This window comes from Trachurus trachurus (genome assembly GCF_905171665.1).
Source record: "Trachurus trachurus genome assembly, chromosome: 16".
Taxonomy (NCBI): Eukaryota; Metazoa; Chordata; class Actinopteri; order Carangiformes; family Carangidae; genus Trachurus; species Trachurus trachurus.
The window spans coordinates 21,616,337-21,630,792 of record NC_139902.1 but is presented as its reverse complement, the minus strand read 5'-3'; the positions used below and the strand labels follow the sequence as shown (position 1 = coordinate 21,630,792).

At 41.2% G+C, this 14,456-nt stretch overlaps 2 protein-coding genes across 2 annotated transcripts in view; both read left to right on the top strand.

Moving 5' to 3' along the window:
- The first annotated feature begins 1,551 nt into the window (after positions 1-1,551).
- Positions 1,552-9,041, top strand: LOC310999087 (double-strand-break repair protein rad21 homolog A-like). Its single transcript, XM_083989403.1, has 14 exons — positions 1,552-1,712; positions 3,086-3,281; positions 3,536-3,665; positions 3,964-4,063; positions 4,185-4,291; positions 4,663-4,860; positions 4,962-5,087; positions 5,306-5,431; positions 5,892-6,115; positions 6,617-6,770; positions 6,953-7,098; positions 7,406-7,582; positions 7,814-7,897; positions 8,084-9,041. The coding sequence occupies exons 2-14, from the start codon at positions 3,138-3,140 to the stop codon at positions 8,273-8,275; spliced, it is 1,908 nt and encodes a 635-aa protein (XP_083845529.1). The 5' UTR covers positions 1,552-1,712; positions 3,086-3,137; the 3' UTR covers positions 8,276-9,041.
- An 822-nt stretch (positions 9,042-9,863) lies between these two features.
- The window catches only part of LOC310999437 (eukaryotic translation initiation factor 3 subunit H), a 56,627-nt gene continuing 52,034 nt past the window's right edge, over positions 9,864-14,456 (top strand). The window contains exon 1 of the mRNA XM_083989866.1: positions 9,864-10,004. Within this exon, the coding sequence (XP_083845992.1) occupies positions 9,903-10,004 (102 nt within the window). The 5' untranslated portion in view covers positions 9,864-9,902. The remainder of the gene's footprint in view (positions 10,005-14,456) is intronic.

Genomic DNA, 14,456 nt, shown 5'->3' with positions numbered 1-14,456 from the left:
CACACACCAATGTCTGTGCATGCTGCACAAAGAATGAGATATCTCTATACAAAAAATGGCTTGACGATATTCACATAAATTGATGATGCAACACGTTGAAAATCTCCATCCAGTTTTAAATTTCAAGAAACAATTTAGAATTCATTACTGTCTCTTTTACATCCGTTTGCAGACTCAAAATTTGTTTTTAATCAATTGGCCTGTATCAATGAATTTTTAATCTCACAATGAGACTGCTCACTGGGGACATCCTCTCTTAAAACTGAACATGTTTTTTCTTTAACCATGTGATAGTGATGCACCATCAGGCAGCTCAGACTTCCAGCAACACATGGATGAGTTAAAATGATACAAGTCAATACTCATACTATTTAATAAAAACTAAATGTAACCTAACATTAGAGTAATGATGTGTGCACACTCCCTCTGTTATCAACCAACCATCCGTGTACAGTGACATGCTGCCCTGCTCCTCGTAAATCATAAACATGCTCAACTGGCAGCAGCTCTACTGCAACAGATGCTGCAGCCTATGAGATAAATCCGCTTTACTGCATACCAATTTTGCAATTTGATTGTAGATGAGTCAGTCTCTCTGTCGGGCATGTTCCTCCTCAGCTCTGTATCTAATATACTGTTTGGAAATTGGTTTTGTTGTCTGCATAAATGTCCAGTCCCCTGCTTACTGAGGATTCTGCTCAAAGGATTGATTTTGCTTTGTAGGCTGCAGATTGTTTCCTTCTCATGTTAATATTTTTGCTACCCAATATTATCCTACTTTATAACTTGGTTAATTCAACCTTTAAACATTCAATTAGCCATTACAAGGCTTTCCAAAGCACATATGCACTTTGTAATGTTAACTTGTTCCATGTATAGGGCTCCCAGTAAGCCACAGGCCCTGCAACTGAGATCCTTGAATGGAATTGCATATTTCCTGCAAAAACATGTTACTGTCTTTGAAAAATGTGAATCGGGAGACCACAATTTGTTCTAGGTTAGAGAGACTATTGATGATATATAGCCTACAATAGGGCTGAGTTAAAAAACAGTTTTACAAAGGGTTTATTGTCTTCAAGAGATTATAAAGAGCAGCTGGGAAAGTCAGGGATGGGAGCAGACAATGCACTTGAGACAGTTTGTTGACCTGAGTAGTAGTAGTAGTAGTAGTAGTAGTAACAACAACAATAATTATTATTAGGCTGTTATTGTTTGGGCAAATTCTCATTTGTCCAGGTCAAATTATAGTCAACTGGACTTAGTTTTTTGTCTTTACAAAAAAGTCCAGTTGACTTGATTCAATTGCCTAGATATTATTGTTGTTGTTGTTGTTGTTGTTGTTGTTGTTGTTGTTGTTGTTGTTGTTGTTGTTATCACTATAAATCTTCTGTATGCAAACTATTAAACATGCACACGCTCACAATAGTAGCTATTTGATTTAAATATTGAGTGTCCGGTAAGCACTGTGCCACAGCGCCGCCTATCTGCACCGGGCGCCCACAGCGGGCTGTCTGTCAGTCAGCCCCCAGCCAGAAGACTCCTCCTCCGCCATTTTTGACTGTAAACATCCTGCCGATTTTAAAAGGACAGCGGTGAGCGGGAGGAAGGCGACTGGCGCCATCTTGGCTGTTTTAATGAGTACAACAGGGGAGAATTCGCTGGGAGAAATAACTTAATCAGTGGGATTTTCACTCTCAAAGGGGCTCCTGTCGGTAAGTGTGTCTGCAGGGGGGAATATCCGCGCATCGCTTTGTGTAATGTACGAGACGAAATAAGCCTGCACGTCTGTGATTATTATTCGCCGCGGCCTTCACTGTACAGAGAGCCGTTAGCCACCAGCTAACGATACAGCTCTGCTTGGTTAGAGGGGGAAAAGTGCAAGCAGGTTTTGTTGGGGCATGTTTCTGCTTTCTTTCAAAGCTTTGTCTGTCGTTTTTTAGAAACGCATTAATTTCTTTGCTAAGAAGTACAAACATTTCGGCTTCACAAGCCTAGCGTACGATGTAACTGCTCCTTTTGTAGTTAGCTGGCGGCGGCGGCGGCTAATTTAGTTGACCCACTTGATGGCGCCGACTATTTACTGGCGATGACCAACCCTACTTTGGCGCTCTAAATACACTCTCCTGTAAGTTTGTGCCTGGGGACACACAGATATTTTTTTTTAGACGAGCCGTGTTGTCTGTGTAGTTAAAAGAAAGCGCTGTTCATTGAAGTACAGTAGGGGGAAAAGTGTCGGTTACCGTAGGCAGACATGTGCATTTCCAATGTTTGCCTCCCTCACTGGGAAATAGGCGGAACTTGAATGAAGTCAGCGCTTGTTTTGATAACGTTAACATCTTTCTTGCTCTGAATATAGTGTTTTGCGTTGGTAGTTTATAAACAATTATGAAACAGTTAAAGTGGCTTAAATTGTGCTAAACAAAGACCAAAATTTTAGCTTGATCGATTTTTTTTTTGGAGGGGGGGGGGGGGGGGGGTCACGTAAGCGATATGTTAGCTGACGAACCCCCCCGGCACGAGATTAGCAAACTCTCGAGTAAGATATTTGTTAAAAGTTTACTAAGTCGACAACAGACCTTCACTTTTGTCGGATGCATCGCAGGCTAATCGTTGCCTCAAACCCCGAAATGACGAAATAAAACCAGCCCTCATGCGTTACCATGCCTTTTCTTTACCGCGATGCTTCCCCTCTGGTTCAACGAAACAACAAACAAATTTAAAACTGCTCACTCTTTTTTTTTTTTTTAATTTAGGTTGCCCATTGAGACTTGTATCTGTTCAATTTCACAACGTAAAAGGAAAAAATAAACAACCATCTGTTGAGAAGTTAAGAGCATTGATTCTGTGCAGCAGTGAAGCACTTTCTGCGACTTTTGTTCAATTCGTCCCAAATCTCCATGTTATGAAGTGGCTGAGATAATGAGCTAGTTTTGCTGAAGATAACATAAAGGTTGTTGACTATAGACTTTAAGGGGATGGTCTGGTGCTATCTTGCAGTGTGGCACTTTGTGTGCCCTAGGTATCCTGACCTTATTAGAATGGGCCTCTCCTTATACATAAACCATATATCTGTCATGTTTTCCAGGTAGCCTAAACCTTACTGCAGTGTGAGTGTGTGAGCCAGGACAACCAGGGCCATGTTCTACGCCCACTTTGTCCTCAGCAAACGTGGGCCGCTAGCCAAGATCTGGCTAGCGGCCCATTGGGACAAGAAGCTGACCAAGGCCCATGTGTTTGAATGCAACTTGGAGAGCAGCGTGGAGAGCATCATCTCACCCAAGGTAAAGTTCACTTTCTGCATTCTGGCGATCCAGCTGCTTGCCACGTATTGCAAGTCCAAGCCATGCTTTGATTCAGAGTTTTTCGCCTTTATTGTTGCCTCCCGATAAATAAGAAGAAAAATGACAATTTAACACTGTTTGCTACTTTAAAACAATCATTTGCATAAATAGACAGGAGAAATGGAAATGTCCTGTATAAACATGAGTTGTCTCTAAAATGTGGGCTGTTCCTTCCATCTGTTCTTTTCTTTTAGGTGAAGATGGCGCTGCGTACATCAGGCCACCTGCTCCTTGGGGTGGTGAGAATCTACCACAGGAAAGCCAAGTACCTGCTTGCTGACTGTAACGAAGCCTTTATCAAGATCAAAATGGCTTTTAGGCCAGGTAAGGACAAATGTTTACACAACCTACTAAGAACGCAAGTTTTTGGATTTGCCTTTGTTGGAACTGTTATAACCCGAGAAAAACAAAAAGACTGAAGTAGTCAGTGATCTTTTTTTCCCACTACTAGTTAAACTAATTGGCATATACTGTATGAACTAGAAAAATTGCACCATTCTAACATTCTTTTGAATTTGTTATCCATTTTGCATTTGCGTTGGACTGATGTGTTGTTGTTTGTGAGGGATACAGTTTCAGAATTATGTAATGTTCTAATGTCATGGCTCGTATTTATGTTCAGGTGTGGTGGATCTACCTGAGGAAAACAGAGAGGCCGCCTACAATGCCATCACCTTACCTGAGGAGTTCCATGACTTTGACCAGCCGCTCCCTGACCTGGAGTAAGTTGAAATCATTCATCTCCATTTGCAACTGCTCAAGTGTTAACTTAACAGTTAAAAGATCTGACACCCCACACTGTTTTATTTGTCCCTAAACTATTTTGTGTGTTATTTCAAACAGTGACATAGATGTGGCTCAACAGTTCACTCTGAACCAGAGCAGAGTAGAAGAGATCACCATGAGGGAGGATGTCGGCAACCTCAGTCTTCTGCAGGACAATGACTTTGGTAGGATTGTAGTTTTCAACATGAATGTACAGTATTGTGGAGAAGTTTAAGGCAGGTTTGGGGGGAAAAAAGTAAGAATGCTTTCAAAAATATGAATAAAGGATGGTCACATCAAATATTGATTTGATTTAGATTTATCTTCTGTTCATTCACTGCATTTTCACACTTCTATTTTTGAAAGCATTTTTAGTTTACATTTTTTCAAACCTGCCTAAAACACAGTTCTGTATAATTCTACAAAATAGTTTTGCATCGCATTGATTTTTAGATGTTACATGTTGAATGCTTATAGAATAACAGCACTGTTATGTAGAAGGAAATAAGAATCACCTTGTTCATATGTTAAAATAACAGTCTGTTGTCCTCTTCAGCTGACTTTGGTATGGATGACCGAGAAATGATGCGTGACGCCAGCACATTTGAGGAGGATATCATACACGGCGCCACAGCCTCTAACCTTTTGCTAGAGGCTGAGCCTGGTCCAGCTAATCTCCCCGACAAGTCCAACCACATGGAGTATGATGACTTTGGGGATGGCTCCATGGGCACCACTGATGGGGGGATGTTGGGTGAGCAGTTTTTCAAGATAATGGCGGGTTACTGTTGAAGTTGGGCTCATGATAATGTAACAAAGATCTATTGTTGGGTTAATCCTCTTTTATTTTTGCAGTTGATAAGCTGCTGAGCTCTGAAGATGGCGGCGGTATCTTTGATGATCCTCCTGCTATCACAGAAAGCGTCATGATGCCTCCTGATCATGGAGACGATGAGGATGACTTTGACAACCTCCAGTCACGTAAGTAAAGCAAAGATAATTACAGTTATTCCCGTTAAACAGGAAATTATTATTTTTTTTTTATCTCCCTGTATTTTGATTGTGAATCTGTAATGGACATTTACATAGGGTTTGACATGTGGCCAGTAAAACCTACTTAGTCATGTACCACAAGAAGTAGAGTGCATGTTGTGTCATTACTTGCTTGTCTAAAAGGAAATGCAATTGTGTGTGTTTAGCGGGTCCAGACAGCCCAGACTCCGGCCCGGCAGAGCCACTGCCAGCAATGGCTGATCAGACAGAACAGACAACTCTGGTCCACAATGAGGAGGAGGCGTTTGCCCTGGAGCCCATTGACATCACTGGTAAGACTCTTTCTCATCCTTAAAGATGAAAGGCTGTGTTTTTAGTATGTTATTTGTATTTTTCATAAAGGTCTCTATTAATTACTTCTTATAGGAAGTTTTTGTTGGGGGGAAAAACCTGTTCCCTGAATGAAACTCATCAACTACATTTTAAATTGTCTTCAAGTGCACTAAATTAGAAAGTCATAGGAAATTGTGCCAACAAATACATCACTGCATATTGAATGCTAAAAATGAGGATTGCCCAAGATTACTAAATACCACTGTAAAACCACAGAGATTTTTTCAACCTGTCTATTGTGCTACACCAATGTAGTCATCTTTTCTCTGTGGGTCTATTCAGCAGTTGTACATAATGTTTCAAGCAACAAAGGGCAAAATCTCTTGTGCTAAACTGTAAAATTGTAATGATGAGAAATGATGAAATAGTCAACAGCTACTTTCTTTTTCTTGTTTGCAGTGAAAGAGACAAAGGCAAAGCGTAAGAGGAAGCTGATTGTGGACAGTGTGAAGGAGCTGGACAGCAAGACCATCAGGGCACAGCTGTCTGACTACTCGGACATTGTCACCACCTTGGATCTCGCCCCTCCCACTAAGAAGCTTATGATGTGGAAGGAGACGGGAGGTGTGGAGAAGCTCTTCTCTCTGCCTGCCCAACCCCTGTGGAACTCCAGGCTGCTCAAGGTAACAAATCTTTGTCAGGCTGCATGTATTTGTGGATTAATATGCACGCACTTCCACCCCAAGATATTTAAGAACATACAGCTGTCTACCTGAAATCACTTACAGGCCGTAGAGCTACTGGGTAAATGGTAATAAGCAAGTTACCCTCAGTGTCTTAACTCTGCATGAGGCTCCGACTTGGAGTCTGTTTAATGGAAATGCAGAGTATATATTTTGTATCTTTCATTGACATTCAGCTCAGGATGTGGAATTTAAAATGAGAACACTGAAAGAACAGGAGGTGGAGGAAGCGATTGGGTTTGTCTATCTTTTCTGTATCCTTTTCCACCCACACATTACCCCTCCTGAATACTGAATGGAAAACATGTCATGCATAATAGAGGAGACATCCCTTTTTGTCTAATATCAGTCATCCCTTAATTCCTTTGGTTTCCTTAATTTTATTGCCCTGTTATTATCTTTATCTTTCTCCAAAATTAACTGTCAAATCTCCATTGTCAGATGTTCACACGCTGCCTGACGCCTCTGGTGCCAGATGAGCTAAGGAAGAGGAGAAAGGGTGGAGAGGCCGACAGCTTGGACGAGTTCCTCAAAGAGCTGGAGAACCCAGAGGTGCCTAGAGAGGAGGTCATGAGTCAGCACAGAGATGTTATTGGTAAGTAATGCTGAGAGGCCATATCACAATGCAGACATGTCCTCAGTTGCATGAGAGAAAGAGAGACTTGTGGCAGAGGTCTTGCATGAGATAACAATGAATAACGAAGAAGAACAATGAATCACTGTTATTCACTGTTGAGTGACACATTTCTTCATGAAATCTCTTTATGCTCTCTTCAGACCAGACGATCATGGAGGAGCCCAGTCTGCTGGCAGCGTCCACAATGGAGGGCAGCAGGACGACCCTGGATGAGACAGTTATGCCTCCTCCCTCCACCCCCCGCGGTGTCAAACGCAAGACCCTCGACAAAGAGGCTGCCCTTCCTGTACGTTTTAATTTCTACGTCCAAGCAATGTATTTAGGTTGCATATTTTCTCCTCAGCATAGTGTATGGAAGTGACAAAATGTAGATATTCAATTGCAGTTTAAAGGCTCTTTTTGTTGTAGCTGTAGCTATGCAGTGAATAACAGCTTGTTGTTATATAAAAATAAAAAACAAACCAGAATAGGATTTTTGTTCCTTATTTTCTGAAGAAGTGAACTTGAAGAAGTGCTCAACCGTGAAATCGGTTCAGTTGACTGCAATGCGCCCTTGCTTGGTTCTGACTTGCACCCTGCTCTCCCTCTTTCAGATGGCTGCATTGGAGCCGCAGCAGGTTGGTGACCGCTCAGTCTTGTCTCAGAGGTTAGATATGCCTCAGGTGGATCTGCCCCCAGAGGAGACCCTCACCCTCACCCAGCTCGTCCCAGAGCTTGACCTCATCGGTGAGAAGAGCAAGGACAAGAAGGATGATAGCGACGAGGAAGAGGTGAGGAGGAAAATGAATTGCTTTTTCTGGAACTTTAGAAGTGATAGTTCTGATCCATTTCACACAGCTTTCACAAAACTGCCCAAAGTGCAACGGCAAAATCACAATAACTTTTAAGTAAAAATATAAATAGCAAAGCTGAAGAGTAACATTAGACACAAGCGTCTATTGAATTGTACACGTGTTGTGTGAGCGTGGGCCGGTGATGACTGATGACTCTTTGCTTCTCAGGAAGAGGAAGGTCAGGGCGGAGACCAGGACCAGGAGGAGAAGAGATGGAACAAGAGAACCCAGCAGATGCTGCATGGTCTCCAGGTACGAAAACATCATCTTAAACAGAGTTCAAGCAGACTTCAAATGTTGCTATCGAATTAATAAAATCCTAATTTGATATCCCCTTTGTTTATCAGTATTATCTGAAATACAGCTTGTTTATATTTGATTGATCCCCTCATGTAAAGAAAGGCCTTGGACTGATGTTGTACGTGTCTGTCTCCACAGCGTGTTATGGCTAAGACTGGCGCAGATTCAGTCAGCCTGCTCGACCTGTGCCGGAACAACAACAGAAAGCAGGCAGCTGCCAAGTTTTACAGTTTCCTGGTTCTTAAGAAGCAGCAAGCCATCGAGGTCACCCAGACTGAGCCCTACAGCGACATCATCGCCACCGCTGGACCAAGATTCCACCTTATTTAGACATTGGAAGAACAGAAAAACGGCTTCTTCCAACAGACATACCTTTTTAATTACTCAAGTTTTTTGCCTTTTTATTTTGTGTTTTCCTGTCAACCTACTTTGTTTCTGGGGAAGGGGCGGGAGTAGTGGGGAACGGGTCGGAAGCTTTTTTTAAATAAAAAAAAGGATTTTACTGTACTACAGACGGAATCATGCAGTATTCATTTGGTTCAAACGGAGTGAGGAAGAATGTTTAACAATTATATTTATAAAGCAACCTTTTTTTAGACACCAATTTGTAAGCTTTGCTTCATTATGTTTTGTAAGGTAATTTCCACTGTCTGCTCATTCCATAAGTTTTGTACCATTGCCCCTCTCACACCGGAAATATTTTAGATTAAGAGCCCTGTATTTTCACATGGAACCCTGTCTCGAATCTTAACATGTTTTGGAAAGGTACTGTTTTATTGCTCAGAAGTGTAACCTCTCCCACCCTCTCCTTGTTGCACTTGTTCTCTCTTGATGGTAAACAGAAAGGTTAATCTGTCAAAGAAATTGGTAAATCGTACCTGGTATTAAATATCATGTCTCAGATGTATAATTCAGGCAGTTTATCAACAAAGGTTTTTTCGTTCAGTTTTGTACCTTTATACGTTTATGCTTATTCACCTTTTTGCATTATGTAACTAGGTAATGTACTTGTTACAGTTAAGTTCAGTATCCCACCTTTTTAGTCTTCTGATTACTACTAGTTGTGATACATCTGTAAAGATTTGAAATAAAGTGTTTAAGTACTTGGTAACAATATATAGTGTGATTTTGTCAACAACAATCCCCCAATCTCAGTTTAAAAATGGGCATCTCAAATATTTTACTGGACAAAAGAATGATGACCAATATTTTACAGAATTACCACTAATTAAAGAAATCTTTGAACATATCACGGTGACCCACATTCATTAAACAGCTGCTGAGTGAGAATGAAGCTGGGGTAAGCAGGGTTTGTTTTGAAAACAAGTCCACCCTGTATCTTTGACCAATCAAATATATTCTGGTCTGGGGAAGCAGAATATATTTGATTGTCCAAAGAAACGGGCAGCTGGCATGCAGAATATAGAAACACTCTGATCGCCCCAAACACACAGACCTTTCCTTACTGATAGCTGAATAGGAAACACAATTTTGTTTTTGAAACAAATCCTGCCTACCCCAGATTTTCTTTTCTTTCAGATGTATGTCAACATTTGCAGCCAATCTAGCTGTGCGTGTCTGTAATATAAAAGACAGACTTCTACGAATTTAATTGAATGAACTTTATTTATTTAGGGAAATTTGTTTGTCCCAGCACCACGTAACAATGAAAGGCAAAAACACAATATAGACAGATAAATACTCCTTGGCACGCCACACACACATCATTCATTAAAAATATTAAAGATTCAGTCGTTCGTTTTATTATATGCTAAGCTAACGACCTTTTTTTTTTTTTTTTTTTTTACATTATTATTATTACCGTATTTATTTTAATCGGGCCTACTATACGCACCCCACAGCTCTTGTTTCGACACGGACAGGAACACGGACGTATCATTACCGGAAGTGTCCGTCGACGAACTCTGTCCTTCCTTTCCGCGTGTATCGGTTTGTAATGGCTTCACGTAAAGAGTCCGTCTCAACACCTACCGCCCCGATGGTTTCCACCGGCGGCACCTTGGACTCTCCGGTCAAACAGATCCAGATTGAGGGTCTGGTAAGTGTCACGACTATGCTATTTTATTGCTATTTATTGGATCTCCATGGCAACTGTGAGGAAAACCGGCTCCCTGATGTTGGATGCTAAGCTAAAGTGTGAGCATCATCATGGCGGACAGATAATGAGAGCCGGTGTGCCCAGTAGTTTTTAACCTGTTTTAATCTTGAACTGGTACTTTCCCGATTATACAGACACGTTTAAGTGTTTCTTACACTTCCCAAACTGTCTTACTTGCCAATTAAACGTGTTTTCCAAGTTAGCTGGTGTTAGCTTTCACTAAGCCATACGGGAATGTTTCATTATAGATGTAGGGACCCTAACCCTGGTTGTGGGTCAGGTCAGGTCGCTGTTCAACATTTAGGATGATGAAGCTGCCTTCACCTCACAGTTGCTGTAGTTGACCACATTAAAGCGTGTTTTTTTTCTTCACTTTTCACAACAAAACTTTCATTAGCGACAAACACGTAAAAGTAAATGACTTGAATCCTCAGCAGGCTCCACATTGTGTGTAAGTTACCTTCTTGAAAACAAAATAAAATTTAGGTCTTTCAACCAGTTTGTGATTTTAAATAATCAAAACAAAAAACAAACTAAGAAATAATTGACCTTAGAGCACAAAGTAACTTTTCAATAATCTCTTGATGTATAGTATACAAAATACTATTGAGTGCTTTAAAAAAGTGTGTACCGGTACTTCAGTCAGGTTTTCCATTTGAAAACATTTGTTTTGCTCTTTTCAATTCAGCCCTCATAAACATACCTGATATATAAAAGCAAGTCCATTCTGATATTTCTCGTGCTTGGCTATATTTCTCCTGCTATTCAGTGGTTATGCTCTCAAGACGCTAAGGCTTTTTGCAATTTGGTGGCAGTGCCTATTGTCGCACATATGTACACTGTACATACGTACATACATCTTGTTCTGTAGTACCCCCATATAAACAGCAGAGGACAAACTTGCTTCATTGCCATGCACTTTCATTCTCCCTCATCCTGTCCTAAACTGCACTGGACACAAAGCAGCTCATTTGCCTGGTGTGCCCGAATGCAGTAGCAGGACTTCAACTTGCCAGCTGCTGCCTTCCTTTTATCTTGCTCATTAAAGCTGCCCTGGAGTCTCGGGTCGTAATTTCAAATCTAAATATTTCACCTCGGTGTGTATTATTTAGACCCCTTAATGAGATTTTCTTTATTCATTTTCTCAGCCTTATGAACCAAATATTTTAATCGCAGCAGTTAAATTAAAAACTGTTGAGAGCTGTTTATTGTGCGACCGTACTTGGGTTCAAACTGTTGAAGGAAAGGTGTCCATTTGAAGTAAAAGTATGAAACCCATTTCACCTGAATGCATTGATATGCAGGAGTTGCTGCTGTGTTGCGTCATGACCTGCCTGTCAGAGGTTTTAGCTGGAGGGTTGCCCACAGACAGCATCACCGATGCTGTGTAGTAAAATTGGATTGTTTCCTTGCTTTTGAAGAGGCTTCAATGGTTGATGTTGCCACAGGAGTGGAGTGCTGCACAGCGATGACTTCCATTAAACACCTACCGAGATCACACAGTCGTCTGTACGTTTGAAAAAGTATTAATTCATTCTGATGTGTGATGCGCGACAGTCACAGGTCTTATTCACGTACTGTGAATTAAGGAGCACATTGCGCGCCGCATTTTGGGACTTTGATGTGAAAGCTCAGGGGCACAAAGAGACAGGAAATATGTCAAAATGAGTTTTGACATGTCTTTTTTACCAGTGGCAGACATTTTCTTTGTTTTTTTTTGTTTTTTTCTTAACAAGTGAATATGTGAATGAGTAAAGCACTGTGGCAGAGCAGTCCCTTCTTCCCCCCGAGGCTTTTCCACTTGCCTCGGGTCCTGAAGTCTGGGCTCATCAGGAAGGTGTTCACACTATGCAATGTGACACGGATCATCTGTAACACACACAGACAGACACGAGTGATAACTTACTACCCGGTGGAGAAACATGTGTTCCCACCTCTCCGGTAGTTACTCTATCCTTGCCTCAAGATAGAACCTACATTTTACTCTCACATCGTATTTTACAGATGTAGGCCTAATCCTTACAACATCAGTCCTAGTTGACCTGGCAACTCTGGTGGTATGTGATCGGGAAGTGTGGTGTAGAAGAGTTTTCAGCACATCCTGTCTTGTGTTTAGGGCTGGGCGATAAAACCATCTCGATACGGGATCACGATGAATTTATTGATCGATTTCGGTAATTTCCTCAATATCACATGGCAGTAAAAAAGCGCAACAGCAGCCTGTCACTCTGCCAGAGCCCGTGAGCATGTACTGTAGAGTTTGAGCTGCAGCTAAAGGGAGGAAGGATAAAGTGAAAGTTGTAAAAGAGGGAGGAAATGAGTGGAAGTGGAGCCGATGGCAACTGAATGGTAGCGTGTGGAGCGGTCAGTTCGTCTTTCTGTCTCGGGTCGTCATGAAAAGAAGCCTGGCAGTGTGGAGTCAGAGCGACCTGGTTATACGACGGTCAGAAAGTGGAGGAGAAAAGTCTGACTGTGAAAACACGGAGCTGCCTGGACGTTTATTTTGCGGTAACACGTCTCATATGTTTGCTCATGTACAGCACGAAGAACATGTGTAAGGCTCCTGTGGATGTAGGGTAACTGTGTGTGTGTGTGTCAGCGCCACACACACAGAGAGCGTTGCGTCAAAGCGATGAAGTGAAACGATAACCTGCAGATCACCTGAGTTGACGTGAACTCTGCTCGTAGTCAGATCAATAAAACTGTCAGAGAAAAAAGCAAAATATTAAAGTGAACTCATATCATCCTCCCAAAACTCAACACATTCTCTGCTTTCTTCAGGATGCTCCTTGAACTGGCAGCATCAGCAAAAAAAATACATAGAATTGAAATATCCACAATCGATATGGAAAAATATATCTCAATAAAGTTTTTTGCCGTATCGCCCAGCCCTACTTGTGTTTCAATAAAAAAAAGTATTCAGTCTAAAGTAATTGCAGCAGCAGTCTAGCTTCATGCTGAGCACGGCTCCACACAACAGAAGGTCAGAGTAAAGTTAGTTATCTCCCTGTGGCTGCCCCTTTTTGTTCAGCTGCTGCCATGAAAACATTAAAACACAATCTCCCGTGACCACTTCCCAGTTCACGTCAGTCAGCACATGTCACATCATTTGAATGGTTTTTGAAGTCAATTAGCAGCAGAAGGAACTAGTTTTCATTAGTTTTTTTTCCATCAACGACAACTTAATGCAGCAGATTTGACTGGGAGGCTGAATGATGAACAGTGAGTGAGTCTGGTATCAGTTAGGTAGCATCACGGTTCACACACCATATACTGCACTGTTTCCTGTGAATCTCCTTCTCAAGGCATTTTAAAATCTAATGTGATAGTGTTAGACTCTGCTACTGACAGTGATCATTAAGATAATTACAAAACATGCATGCAATCAATGGTTATGGTGAGAAAAATACCACACACCATGAATAGTATCAAAAATTTAGATTTTTTTTTGAGAATCTTAAAGGATTTTGAGAACATCCTTACAACATCCACAGTGACATTTTATGGATTATCTTTAACTAGGCATTCAGATAACTCATTTTTCCCTACCGATAACAGATAACTCCCTGCTTCTCATAACCAATATCGATAACCAATAACATTTTTTATAGTTTATATACACCTGAGGTTAAGAAAAAAAACAAAACAAGATGTAGTGAGTAAAGATGAATTGACCATTATAGCTCTGATTTAAACCAAATAATATAACCAACATCACTACTGTAACCAACAAAAACAAGAACAAGATTCAGCTTAAAGGGCAAATGGATTGAAAATGAGCAAAATCAAGGCAATGTTGGCTAGAATTGTCTTTATTAATATTGAACTTACCTGTGAATTTTGGCGGATATTGGTTGGACTAACTCAAGCCAGTCATGCTGTTAAATATATTGTTGGTGCAGACAGAACTGAACGGCCCCTGTGAGCAGGTGCTGTTTATAAAAGTCAGTTCTTGATTAATTCTGCACCTGCAATGCAATAACACTTCTTAGTGGATGTTGTCAGAGTCACTGAGTGCTTCACATTACAAGTCCTACTTGGCTCAACAAAACCAAACAACATGTTTAAAAAAAGATCTCATCATCAAGCCAGCTGCCAGATGAAGTGGGAATGTGTGGTGGTCATGTCGCGCAAAGGTGTTCCCTCCCTCCTGTGTGTTACAGCCAGTGTCAAGTGTAGGGTTTTGTGTACACATCAGCGGTGCAAAAAGAAAAACTCATTATGGGATTGTCTCTCTTGCGGTACTTTCTCATAACTCGAGCCCCGTTGTGGCGGGAATATGAGTCCTTTTGTGTGTGAGTGAGGGGAGATTTATGATAAGAATTAAAGGCAGGCAACGGGGGATTTGGACTGCAATTGATTTTGCACAATTCAATTTTAAGCTTGTTGATT